The following is an 11,989-nucleotide window of genomic DNA, read 5'->3' on the forward strand; positions in this document are numbered from 1 at the left end:
AGAAAGAAGGATAATGGAGATGATATGCAACTGGAAAACTGTCCAGTTGGTGAACTTGGGTCCTTAACAAATGATCAAAATGTTACTACATGGTCATCAGTAAGAAATGCTGATGGAGATTGACTACAATTCTAGATTCGAAAAAAGTGATCTTAATTTTTTTTTATATAAGAGAGTGTTATGACTCGAAATTAAGATTTGTATCGAAATTCTATTTCACTTTTACCCCTTGAGTTAAATCCGAGCAGACAAGAGGGCCTAAGGACAGTTGGTAAAACACTAAAAGGTAAAAAGAAGAAAATTGAATGGATCAAGCTGGCAGCCTGGCAACTTCAACTCCTCCCAGTGACTTTGTCCTTGCTAAATTAGAACCCCAACCAACCTAGACAGAAAGGGTCCTCTTCAAGTTGGAAAGCATTTATTTGTATCTTCATATCTTTGCTGAATAAGTTGGCAAGCATTTTATGAACCAGAACAAATCATATTCCCTGGTACCCACAGGCATTCTTTTTCTAATCATTACTATGTTTTTAAGGAACCCAATGCTGTTCCATGTCCAAACATTTCTCTCCTTATGATCAAAAAGATTAATTGAATAATGCAAATGCAATAATTATTCCCACCATTAGTGATGAATAGAGTCATTACCTTCAAAAATTTCCATTTATCATTACAGAGTATTAGCTGTCATTTGAGACATAAGATTTGTAGGCTTTTGGATTTCATTTTAAGACAATGTCACTCTTCTTCCAAGATCTAAGTTATGACAGTTTATCACAAATTTTTGGGGAGACAAAAGCCAAGAATAGTTCAAGCAAGTTTCCCCATCACGCTTGTCTTGGTCAGCTGGTCATGGTCATTGTCATTGTCATTACCCACATGAACATGGGCACCACCACATCCACCACACCTTGCTGGGGAGAAATGTTCTAAAACTCTCATTTAAAATACCAAGAAAATAAAAAAATGGGTAAAAAGTGAAAACCCAAAAAAGAAATAGGAATAAAGGAAAGTTAGAGCATTACCTAAGAATCATGTGAATCTCATATAAGGAGTAAAGGGCATTAAATTGAGGCAGCAAATGAAGTAAAAAGAAAGGCAGGAAGATTATAGAGAGAAAAGAAAAGGTCAAATTTAACTAGAGGCAAAACATAGGAGAGAAAAGTCAAGTCAACATGAACATAAAGAAGCTTAAAATTTTTTTAGAAGCATTAAGTTTTTGTTCTTGGGGATTTAATTTAGAACATAAAAAATGAAAAATGGGTGGCAGTTAAATTTAGACAACGACAGAGAAACATGAGGGAGACGGTTAAACTCAACGCATAAAACGGCCAATTGTATTCTTTTATGTCCTTGTGTTTGTGAGATGGCAAACTTTCTTACAACCACCATGGCTGCCACCACCACCACCACCCACCAAATAAACCCATAATTAACCCCCAAAAAAGAAAAGAAGATTTCTTTTGTTTTATTTTTGTGAAAAAAAAGGGAAAAAAAGGGTCAAGGAAATTCTCCTTCTTTTTGTTCTTTGAAGAGCTTGACTTGGCTGGCCCCCCCATTTTCTCAACTTATTCCTGCATTTCTTTGATATTTCCTTTCTGGGTAGTTCTTATTCTGATCAAAGGTTACAGCTTTTGGTGGCTTCTTTTTTGTGCCAAAAAGGTAAAATACTTTATTTCTTCCTTTACCTTTTTTTCTTGGTAAATGTGGGGGGCTACTGCAGAACCTGCTGATTCTTATTATGAGGTTCGGCCTGAATGCACTGATGTTCCAAGAACCAGATTTAAAATCAAGGTTTGTTTTTTTCTTTTTTTTTTAGTCGAAAAAAATGAAATTTTGGACACCCTTTGATCTTAATTTGGACCAATGATTAAGAAAATATTGGAAAGGAAGCATCGTTTATATAATGTGGTTCATTGGATAATATATTTGGATTAGACTTATATGAAAAAGGTTTTTTTTTTTTTTGCTTTGTTATTGGTTATAATTTGATTGAATTTTAGCTCAAGTGAGTTTATCCAATTGAGGGCTTTTCATATGGATTTGATAGTATGAATTTGAGATTTGATCTTGAATTTGTAGATATATAAAACAGTAAAGTTTTAGAAGTTTTGTTTTATGTGGTTTCTTATCATGGTCAATTCACTGTCAACTCAATGTTTTCATGGCCAAAGTTTCTGCTTCCAGTTTAACAAATATGGTTTCTTTTTAACTTTGTTGATTATGTAAATGAAGCTGCAATATTAAAAAAGGGGCTGTGACAGCCTAATTAGCTTTCTGCTGCATTGATTCTGATTCACTGACGATGCTTTTGTTTTTCTTTGTTTATGTAGCCTGGTAAAACTCTAAGTGCAAGAAAATGGCAAGCTGCATTTTCTCCAGATGGGCATCTGGATATTGGCAAAACTCTTCATCGAATCCAACGTGGGGTAAGTGCATATTCATGTTCAAAAAGATTTTTTCTTTCTTGGTAGTAGATTTCAATTGATTCAAATGCAAGTGTAGTTTTGCAGAATGCATTAGATATACAAGTTTCCAGAGTAATTCATTCAAACTTCTATAGTCGTCTGATGGCCATCCTTATATATCAGACTTGAAAGCTGCATGGATGATTTGGTTGCTTCTTTTTCTGTGACAGTCATTCATATACTTAGTATCCTGTGTAGCTAGGACCGTTTCCACCTACAATTTAGTTTTTAGTAGGTCTTAGTTGCTCTCATAAAATAAGTGTACTAGTCAGCAAAACCAGGATTCAAATATAGACTGTTTTTATTTTTTCTTTTGTGTACTATTGGTGAGAATTGATCCAGATATCTTAATGCCGAGCCTTCTATAGTCGTGCTTGTAAATGATGTAGAACATGCAAATTGTATCCATGAAAGAGTATGGATAGTTTATCACTGCAAAAGATCAAAAGCAAACTCATCAGTAAGTGTTCTATGTAACTTATGTTAATCACACTGGATGGCAGCATTATATATATATATATATATATATATATATATATATTCAGCAATGCAACTTGACTGCATATTCTGACATGTATTATGTCTGAATCTTATCTGTAGAAGAGCATATGCATATATGCTGTTGAGTAAGGTTATGTTTATGTATGTTTAAATGCATGTACATGTTTGTACTTATTTGTTGTGGTCTCTATCTATCGCTATTATGGTTTTTTGTTCGGGCAAACATAGGGGATCCATCCCTCGATTAGAGGAGAAGTTTGGGAATTTCTACTTGGCTGTTATGATCCTAAGAGCACATTTGATGAAAGGGAGCAGATACGGCAGCATCGAAGGTAGTCCACTTCTCCTTTTTTTGTAAATTGGTACTATTAGGTTATTGAATCTTTGAGAGATTGGATCTCTGCTGGACATCTTTCCTCACCAGGAGATCATTTGCTGAGTGTTGTTTTCTCACTTCTATATCTCAGGGTGCAATATGCTAGATGGAAGAATGAATGTCGTGACATCTTTCCTGTTGTTGGAAGTGGCAGATATATTACAGCACCTGTAATCACCGAAGATGGTCAGCCCATTCAAGACCCCTTAGTACTTTTAGAAACAAATCCAGGCAAGTCACTGGCACTTTACCTGCTTAAAATAATATTTTGCTTGAAGTGAATAAACCAGGTATTAATATTTGATGAATTATTCAGGTGCAAATGCTAATGGTTCAGAAATGGTGAAGGAGCTGACCAGTCGTGGTCCCTTGGACAAGAAAGTAATCCAGTGGATGCTTACATTGCATCAAATAGGTTGGTTATTGTTTCTATTTTAAATGCATGTCTCGCTTTGATTTGTTGCTTTCTTCTCTTAGTCATGACAACATTTCTTGAATTTATGTTTCTGTCAGGTCTTGATGTCATTCGCACTGACAGGACTTTAGTATTCTATGAGAAGCAAGAGAATTTGTCAAAACTTTGGGATATTCTCTCTGTTTATGCCTGGATAGATACAGATGTTGGCTATTGTCAAGGTGAGTAATTATAAAAAGTTTTGTTTCCCTTACTGGGATGGCCTTCTTATATGATGATAATAGTTTCCATATTGGTAACTGCCTCAATCAAGTGAACCTTCGATTTACTTATTTATGTATCTTAAAATGCCATTAGTTTAGGCACTTTGTTTGACTTGGTTAGCATATGATTGTAGCATGTGCTTGACATTGTGGTGACTGAATATAACTATAGGTTTATAATTTTAAAAAACATTATGAAAGCCTTTGAATTTAGTTATCACATCTAGATTTTGCTAGTATTTCTAACATGGTCTTTTATTCATCAGATTCATCTGTTATTAAATTCAAGATTTTACATTCCATTCTGTGCTAAATATAAAAGTTACCTATTCCTGGTATTTTCCTTTACGGCCTTCCACTAACTAACCCTCTCCCTATCATAATTTCCATTTGCTCTACCTCTCTTTGTAAATGAGGGAAGAATAATTATTTTATGTACAATCTATAATTCTAATTCTGAAAGCTAAATTCAATTACAATGTTGAGCAGGAATGAGTGATCTTTGCTCCCCCATGATTATCCTTCTTGAAGATGAAGCTGATGCATTTTGGTGCTTTGAACGTCTGATGCGCAGATTGGTACTTTTACTTACTTTTTTTAATGCCGATCTATGACAGCATGATGTCTTATCTTTACATATGCATTAAGTCCATTTTCCAGTATTGAACTAAGCTCGAGCTCCAAGTGGGTTTATTTTATGTTTATGTGTCTTTAAAGTTGATATTTATCTTTGTTAGGTGCAATTCTGACTCCTAATCCTCAGGATCTTTTAGGATTCTCATATGTTCAGTGTGAGAATGCTATCTGTAAGTACTGGTTGTGTTCAAGATTGTCTAGTCCAATAATTCCTACTCAGTCGTTCTACATGCTTTGGAACAGGGATGCATTTTGCCTCCCTGTGGATTCATTTTACTGGGTTGCTTTTATGAATTGAAATTTCCATGCACCATTGGCAGATTTTACTATTATGTCCTTATCTGCCACATATCATTGCATACGTTTTGTAATGGTTAGTTGACACAAGATTGCCATTGATAGATATTGCCCTTTATCTTGTCAGACCTTGCTTGTTCTGTCTATTTGGTTTTCTCTTCATTTAATCCATTCAAAAAGAAACATCAGAAAGGCCCAAAAAAGCAGATTTGTGTATGCTGACAGTCTAACCTCAAAGAATTGGTTTTATAGGATGTGTTTTATCCATCTTTGCTATAAAATCTTACTGCTTTGTTAATTTATCACATAAGGTGTATTTCAGTATGATCAATTAAATATGACTCTTTGATTTACCATAATCATTTCTTTTTAAGGATTTTCTTGTTTTCAGCTTTATTACCAGTTTCTTATGATATGTGTTTCTATTTTAAATCTTAAAGCGAGGAAATTTCAGATGCACTGAGAGTTCTGTTGGGGTGGAGGCACAACTTAGTAATTTGGCTGCCGTAACTCAAGTTATTGATCCAAAACTTCATCAACACTTAGGTAAGAAATGAAATTTATTGTGTTATGCATTATGCTTTCTTTGCACATGTTGTATGAAGATCATTATTTTCTATTTCTTGTATTGGTTTACAGAGACACTGGGTGGAGGTGACTATCTCTTTGCTTTTCGAATGCTAATGGTTTTGTTTCGTCGAGAGTTCTCATTTTGTGATTCATTGTATTTATGGGAGGTATGTTCAACATTTCTAATACCATTGTCTGATTTTATTGAATTTGAAATATATGATGAAATGCTTTGTAAATTACCTGATATCATTCTTCTGAAACAATACACATTTCCATGATAATTGTGATTCTTTCTGACTCCAATGATTTTATAGAACTGTTTGTTCATGGATTTGACTTTTTCAGATCTTAGAAAATTAAGTTGATAATAAACCTTAAGGAGGGATTCTTATGAAACATTTAGATGGATATTTCCTTTGATAGAACTGTTTTTTTATGGATTTGTCTTTTTCAGATCTTAGAAAATTAAGTTGATAATAAATCTTAAGGACGGATTCTTATGAAACATTTAGATGGATATTTCCTTTGTGTTAACTTAGTTCTTTAACCTGTGGTGTGACTGGTTTTCCAAGGAATAAAGATGAACGGAAAAATGATAAAAGTCCTATGAAATATCTTTATACATTGGAGAAGGTTGCACCAATTATTAAAATTTGTGATTTTCAATAAGCTGTTTTAAGGAGTGTATTCAAGATGCATCCAGGGACATTGAAGAAAAATCATTTTCACCTTGACAATGTTTTACAGTTTGTAATTACTTATGGGCTAACATAAGCATAAATGTTTGGTTGTGTTATGTCAAGCACACTGTACAATTTCATGGCCAACGTGAATCAATTCTGTGTTTATAGTATCTATACTTCTGATCCAGTATGCTTCACATGAATTTACTCATAATGTTGCTTTGTCTGGTTACCTAAACTTTCTACAGATGATGTGGGCTCTGGAATATGATCCTGACTTGTTCTCTCTGTATGAAGAACCTGGAACAAATGTTGAGAAGGCCGAGGGTTCTAAAGGAAAAACAAAGTCAATACGTCAGTGCGGGAAATATGAGAGAGAAAATATGAAAATTAAAAGCTCTGATGCTCCCCTCCCCATTTCTGTTTTCCTTGTAGCCAGTGTCTTAAAAGATAAGAGCTCAAAGCTACAACAAGAAGCTCGGGGCCTGGATGATGTAGTTAAGGTCAGCTTATATTTTTTGTAGCTTTTACTCTAGGATTACTTGGGGAATTGACCTGGAACTTCCCATTATGCATTGCTGAAGTAGGTGTCTGTCCATGGTTAGGACCTTCCAAAACCCTGAGCATTTACGAATGGTTTGGGTGCTGATGAAGCCTTATATCTGTATACTTTATCTATAAAAATTTTCCCTCTTTTTGTGGGACTGCTGCAACTTTTATCCATTTTATGTTGTACTAATGCCCTACCTGTCTCGTTATCTTGTTTTTGTTCTTTTTCAGATACTGAATGACATAACTGGAAATTTGGATGCCAAGAAAGCTTGCACTGGGGCAATGAAACTTCATAAAAAATATTTAAAAAAGGTACTTCTACTTCCTCGTTTCCTTTTAATTATGGCATTGAAAGACCTTCATCGCGTGAAAGGCAAAAAATTAGCAGCATAGCATAGTAGGCAGTAGTCCTTGAGTTCATACTCATTTCTCAAGTTTTTCTGGTAAATCTTTGAGCTCAACTCTTTCATTTCATCTTGTGACCACAGGCCAAGAAGACATAGCATAAGCTAAACCGTGTGACATTTTCCACCCAGTCATGAAATAATGAAAATTTTTCTTGTATGCCACGACTTGATTTGGGAGAAGATAATTCATTTACTTCCAGATGAATCCTGGCTCAGAGATTACAGTATTCTATAGCTACTCCAACCATCAAATGTTTTGCTATATATGTGATATCAACCTTCCACATTACTTGTATACGAAAACACTGGTTACCGGGTCTCTATACAAATCCATTGTTGTATAGGCATCTTGTGTTTTGTAACCATTCAAATTTCAATGAAATACAAAGAAAATTAGCTGCTTATGCATGTAGTCTCCATACCCTTTTCATGAGAAAAGAAAAATTACAGAACTATTCCACTTGCCATATGAAGGAAAAGCACAAACAAAAAGAAAAATGAATGGTGAACACCATAAGTCACTTTTGCTACTTGTGAGAGCTACTAAGATCAAAATTGAACGACCATAACCTTTGGATCAAACAATGAACAATTATAAGTGAAAATTAGCTACCTTAACGTTATTATGTTCTAATAAATGAAGTAAACTTACAGAAAAATGCTACTGGCTCTTTGGAAGAATCCATCTTCAGTGGGACTGTTTTAGCTCAGGGCAAGACAATCTAATTTCTGTTAATGGTGGGTTTTTCTTGGTGAAGTTATGAGGTGAAAAGAGTTCTGTAAAGAGTAAAGCATTTCAGAACATACCCTTAATTTCCATGCAGCATGAGTACGGATTCTGAAAACAGATCGGCATTGGAAATAGTGCACAGGACATCGCTTGGGAACCATGGCAAAATTCTAAGCAGAATTTGCCTTTCATAGTCCCAAAGTCACCATGGTCACTTAAAAGACAGTTATGGTCATGAACTGTTGAATGTAAAATCACTTCTTTTCTTCTGTGTGAATATCAATGAACTTTCTTGATTTGAATGTAAAATGTTGATTCGAGGCTATTGTCATGACTAAAAGTGAAATGACTACAATGTCCTGCCCTGACTGCCATGATTTTTTTATTACCCTTTTCATTGGCTTGTTCATCAACTTCCTTAAAACATTCTTACAAAACAGTTCAAGAGATCAAATGGAAGTTCTAATTTGTCTTTTGCAGTAAAAAAAAAATACAATATACCAGAAAGCAAAAAGATGGTTGTCCGAAATATTACATTGGAAAGGCCTTGTCAGGCAATAAATAATATCTACGGTACAGCTCAAGCACAAATTATCATAAATTTTTCTGTTTTTCACAGTTGTTACAGTTTCCTCATCTCTGCACTTCTTGATGATCAAATTTATAGCAGAAGAAGCCTTCTTCAAGTTGTAGTTGCGCATTGCTCTCCATCCTCTATCCACCCATGTCACATCAGCATTATTTCTTTTCCCAGAAAGAAAGCAAAGCAAATTCTAGTTATAAAGAGATCATCATGATTCATGGGGTTGTTCAAGATGTTGAGTTTTAAATCATAGAAGCAAAAATATAATGTATATAAATTCTTACCAAAGCTAATACACTACAAGAAAAAAAGGGACCCTTCAAAGATCATAAATGGAAACGGTCTGTCAGGAGCAAGAAAGTCAGAATAACTATGAAGATAGCAGCTGAGAAGGAAACGCGAGAGCTGTGCCCTGCACTCCTTGGAAAATCATCAGGAAGAGCACATTCTTCCCCGTTGAAGAACACCTTTGATGGGAATCCATCGCCATGTCGAATGTTTATTCCTGGTGTATGTTTCTTTGTGAATGAAATCACAGATTGTTGCTTTCCAGGGACTCTCGGATCATGTCGTTTAGTCCCATTTCTCTCTGCCACCAAGTAATTCAAACCTGGCAAACCCTGGAAGAAAATGGTATTCTTAACGGATTGCAGCTTTGTTCCATTGAAGGAATAGACATTTTCATAACCGGGGAAAGCCTTGTTCATTTGAACAGCAGCGAACCAGTCCTCAAATGGAGAATCTCCCCAATTAAACAGGGTGATCCGAGCTGTCCATCCGGTCTTGTAATCAGAGTTAACATGCCAATTTATACTAACTCCGCAATTGTCAGGGCAAGGCAACTTTTTAGGAACAGCCCTGTGCTTGAGATGGGCAAAGGCTTTAGCTTTAGCTGTCCTGTTTTCAAAAGGAACAAGTAGAGCATCTGCTGGGAGAAGCATCGAACGCCCGTTGGGGTTGCAAGTATCCGCATCGATATTATCACAGCCGCAAGCACAGGTACTGCATGGAATGGCAGAATCATTGTAGTAAGCTGAGAAGGAAACACAGCACTTGGTTTTTTTCTTCTCTGGCTTGGTAATGTTGCAGACAACTTGCCAACTTGCAATAGCACTTGTCGTGGCCTGGAGGCCAGTCGTGTCAGGAAATTCTGTTGGATCAACTCTAATTGGAGGGCCACATTTGTAGTGGGGATTGAGTACCCCAGTAATGTTCCATCTTTGTGGTGGATACAAAGCAGTCTTGCTGGTATCAGGAGGCAATTTGTATACCCTTAATTGGAAAATTGACCTTGCTTTGCTTTCATCCATCAAGGGTGGCAAGAGAGTGCCATTCCTGCAACAATAAGGAATCTTGCCAACCGTGGTATCATTCGCTCTATCAGCTGGTAGATCAGCAATCACAGGCTTTTTCTGGCAATTCATGACTTGACTGAAATCAAAGTCCTTGAGGTATTGCCCGGCTAGGCCATAGATGCAATCAGAGTAATCGATTTTGTGAGTGTAGGCTCCTCTCATAGAGTAAATGAACTCCCCTCTCATCCATTCCCAGGTCAAGTTCCAGTGATCAAGGCGGCTTAAGGGGCTGTTGTTGTCCATGGTTACTTGGGCGACATAGCTGCCTTCATAAGCTTGAAGAACATCATACATGAAGTTGAGATCCCCATATTGCCTAGGCAAGTACTTGCCCCTCACAGGCTTGGCCTTGAATTTGGGATTCTTTTTGCAACACACATGCATGTAGGTGGCTGTAAAATAAAAAATATTATCAAACAATAAGTATTTTCTAAGATTAAAATTACCTGTTTAATTAAGATTTTAGATCCCATCCTCTGAATTTATCGGTAAAGTTAAATATATATATATATATATATATCTAAGTAATTGTATCTAATCCAAAGATTAATTTAAGAGTCCACTAATGAAAATAATAAATAAAGAAAGAAAGTTCAAACGTTTGCATGCATACTTTCACGTTGGAACACCATGCATGAAACAAAACCTAAATATCAAACAAGGAAAAGAAACGTACTATGTTTAGTAGGCTGGGGGCAGTTCCAGCCATCGTTGGCCAGCCTGATCGTCTTCGGCATCGGAATCACCTTCTCTTTCAACCCAAACATGGTGCCGGTGAACTCAACCTGCACGGCAATCTGGTTATAATCCCCAGCAGTGTCGATGGACGTCTTGAGGTCCGTCATGGGGTACCCTGACAAGGTTGTTCCATTCCCAACAGCCACAGGAAAATCTCCGCTGCCGTCTACGACGACCGCGTTCGTTGCAGACACCAATATCTCCCTATGTTGAAACCCTACGAACATCTTCCATCCCTTTACCTCTTCTGTTCCCGCATTCATTATAGTGGCTATAGACTTGAACGCCCATGATTGAGCTGTTATGTTCTTTACGTGGGGATACTCTTTATTCCTTGACGTGAAAGCGTAGCTCAAGAATACGCCATTACAATTGTCTTGGCCCGGTGGTGGTGCCGCCACTGGATCACTGTAGTCATCCGTGTTATCTTGGCCGTAACAGAGCTGAATTCTTAAAGAGATACAGAGAAATGCAAGACATAAGAGTTTCATCCAAGGCATTTTCATGCCTGCTTTTGCTTTTTTTGAAACCTTTTCTTTTTTGATGTTTTGTTTTGTTTTCTATTTTGAGGTTGATGATGAGAGGCAGAGCCAGAGGCAGGGAAGGGGGTTTGCCGCGCGGTGACGACGCGGCAAGGGGAGAGAGGGAGGGAGTTCTGAGTGAAACCCTATGAAGTTTAGGGATGAAAGGGCTATAAGGGGAGAAGAAAATGGGAGATTGAGTCAAGCTAAATTCTCTTCCTCTTGTTTTTGCGGTTGGTTCGGACAGGGGAAACAGGGTGGTGCTTTCTTCTTGTAGTGAAAAAAACAGAACAGGCATCTGGATTTGCTATTTTTAGTGTGTGGTTGATGAACTATGTCGTTTTTGGAGGTTGGCCAAAGGCAAATTTTGAGTTGTCAATGAGTTTTTGGTTGTCTCAAAACAGATGATTGGTGTGGAATGCCTAATTAATTTTCATAAAATATCCAACCGTATTTGCTAGGAAATCTCCTTTCTGATAGATAAAGAGGAGTTCTGAGTTTATAAATATTGACTTTATACGTTCCATTAAATTAGTTTTTGGCAAAAAGAGTAATGATCTCGTGACATATTGGCTGAACTAAATCATGCAGGTTCATGTTAAACCTAATTTTCATTGCTTAAACAAATTTTAGATGCTTGTTAAGATGTTGCCTTGCTCAATGTTATTAATTGCATTAAATTAACAAAATTTAATGGTTAATGTATGAAAAAGGTTATTTTTGAGTGATGAATTTACTGAAAACAGAGGAAAAATAGAACTGACAAGCAAAAACACCATATGCAACTGCTAATGGAAGATTAAAGAGCAGCAGAGAAACTAACCTGAGAAACTGAGTATGGTATAGACTAAAGCAGAATTATGAGCCTGGATCTAAGGACCCCTAGGTTTC

General features: G+C 36.4%; 2 protein-coding genes across 2 annotated transcripts; one reads left to right on the forward strand and one right to left on the reverse strand.

The window, feature by feature from the left end:
* The first annotated feature begins 1,299 nt into the window (after positions 1-1,299).
* Positions 1,300-7,575, forward strand: LOC18593642 (rab GTPase-activating protein 22). Its single transcript, XM_007020958.3, has 12 exons — positions 1,300-1,794; positions 2,334-2,429; positions 3,198-3,301; positions 3,437-3,576; positions 3,662-3,760; positions 3,859-3,981; positions 4,513-4,601; positions 5,397-5,502; positions 5,596-5,693; positions 6,461-6,715; positions 6,993-7,076; positions 7,253-7,575. Exons 1-12 carry the CDS (start codon positions 1,705-1,707, stop codon positions 7,265-7,267), a joined length of 1,299 nt encoding a protein of 432 aa, XP_007021020.3. The 5' UTR covers positions 1,300-1,704; the 3' UTR covers positions 7,268-7,575.
* Positions 7,576-8,403: 828 nt separating this feature from the next.
* LOC18593643 (COBRA-like protein 10) lies at positions 8,404-11,745 on the reverse strand. Its single transcript, XM_007020959.3, has 3 exons — positions 10,516-11,745; positions 8,769-10,231; positions 8,404-8,645 (listed from the first exon to the last, which is right to left on the reverse strand). Exons 1-2 carry the CDS (start codon positions 11,081-11,083, stop codon positions 8,811-8,813), a joined length of 1,989 nt encoding a protein of 662 aa, XP_007021021.2. The 5' UTR covers positions 11,084-11,745; the 3' UTR covers positions 8,404-8,645; positions 8,769-8,810.
* Between the last annotated feature and the right edge of the window lie 244 nt (positions 11,746-11,989).

Source organism: Theobroma cacao, chromosome 7 (genome assembly GCF_053813885.1).
Source record: "Theobroma cacao isolate CCN51 chromosome 7, ASM5381388v1, whole genome shotgun sequence".
Taxonomy (NCBI): Eukaryota; Viridiplantae; Streptophyta; class Magnoliopsida; order Malvales; family Malvaceae; genus Theobroma; species Theobroma cacao.

What these genes read in the sequence shown, in the direction of transcription:
- LOC18593642 (XM_007020958.3), top strand. Translation starts at nt 1,705, where the DNA reads ATGTGGGGGGCTACTGCAGAACCTGCTGATTCTTATTATGAGGTTCGG. An exon ending in CAGATACGGCAGCATCGAAG is followed by an intron (nt 3,302 to 3,436) that starts GTAGTCCACTTC and finishes TCTATATCTCAG; the next exon opens with GGTGCAATATGCTAGATGGA. An exon ending in AGATGTTGGCTATTGTCAAG is followed by an intron (nt 3,982 to 4,512) that starts GTGAGTAATTAT and finishes AATGTTGAGCAG; the next exon opens with GAATGAGTGATCTTTGCTCC.
- LOC18593643 (XM_007020959.3), bottom strand. Translation starts at nt 11,083, where the DNA reads ATGAAAATGCCTTGGATGAAACTCTTATGTCTTGCATTTCTCTGTATC. An exon ending in CCCCCAGCCTACTAAACATA is followed by an intron (nt 10,232 to 10,515) that starts GTACGTTTCTTT and finishes TTTATTTTACAG; the next exon opens with CCACCTACATGCATGTGTGT.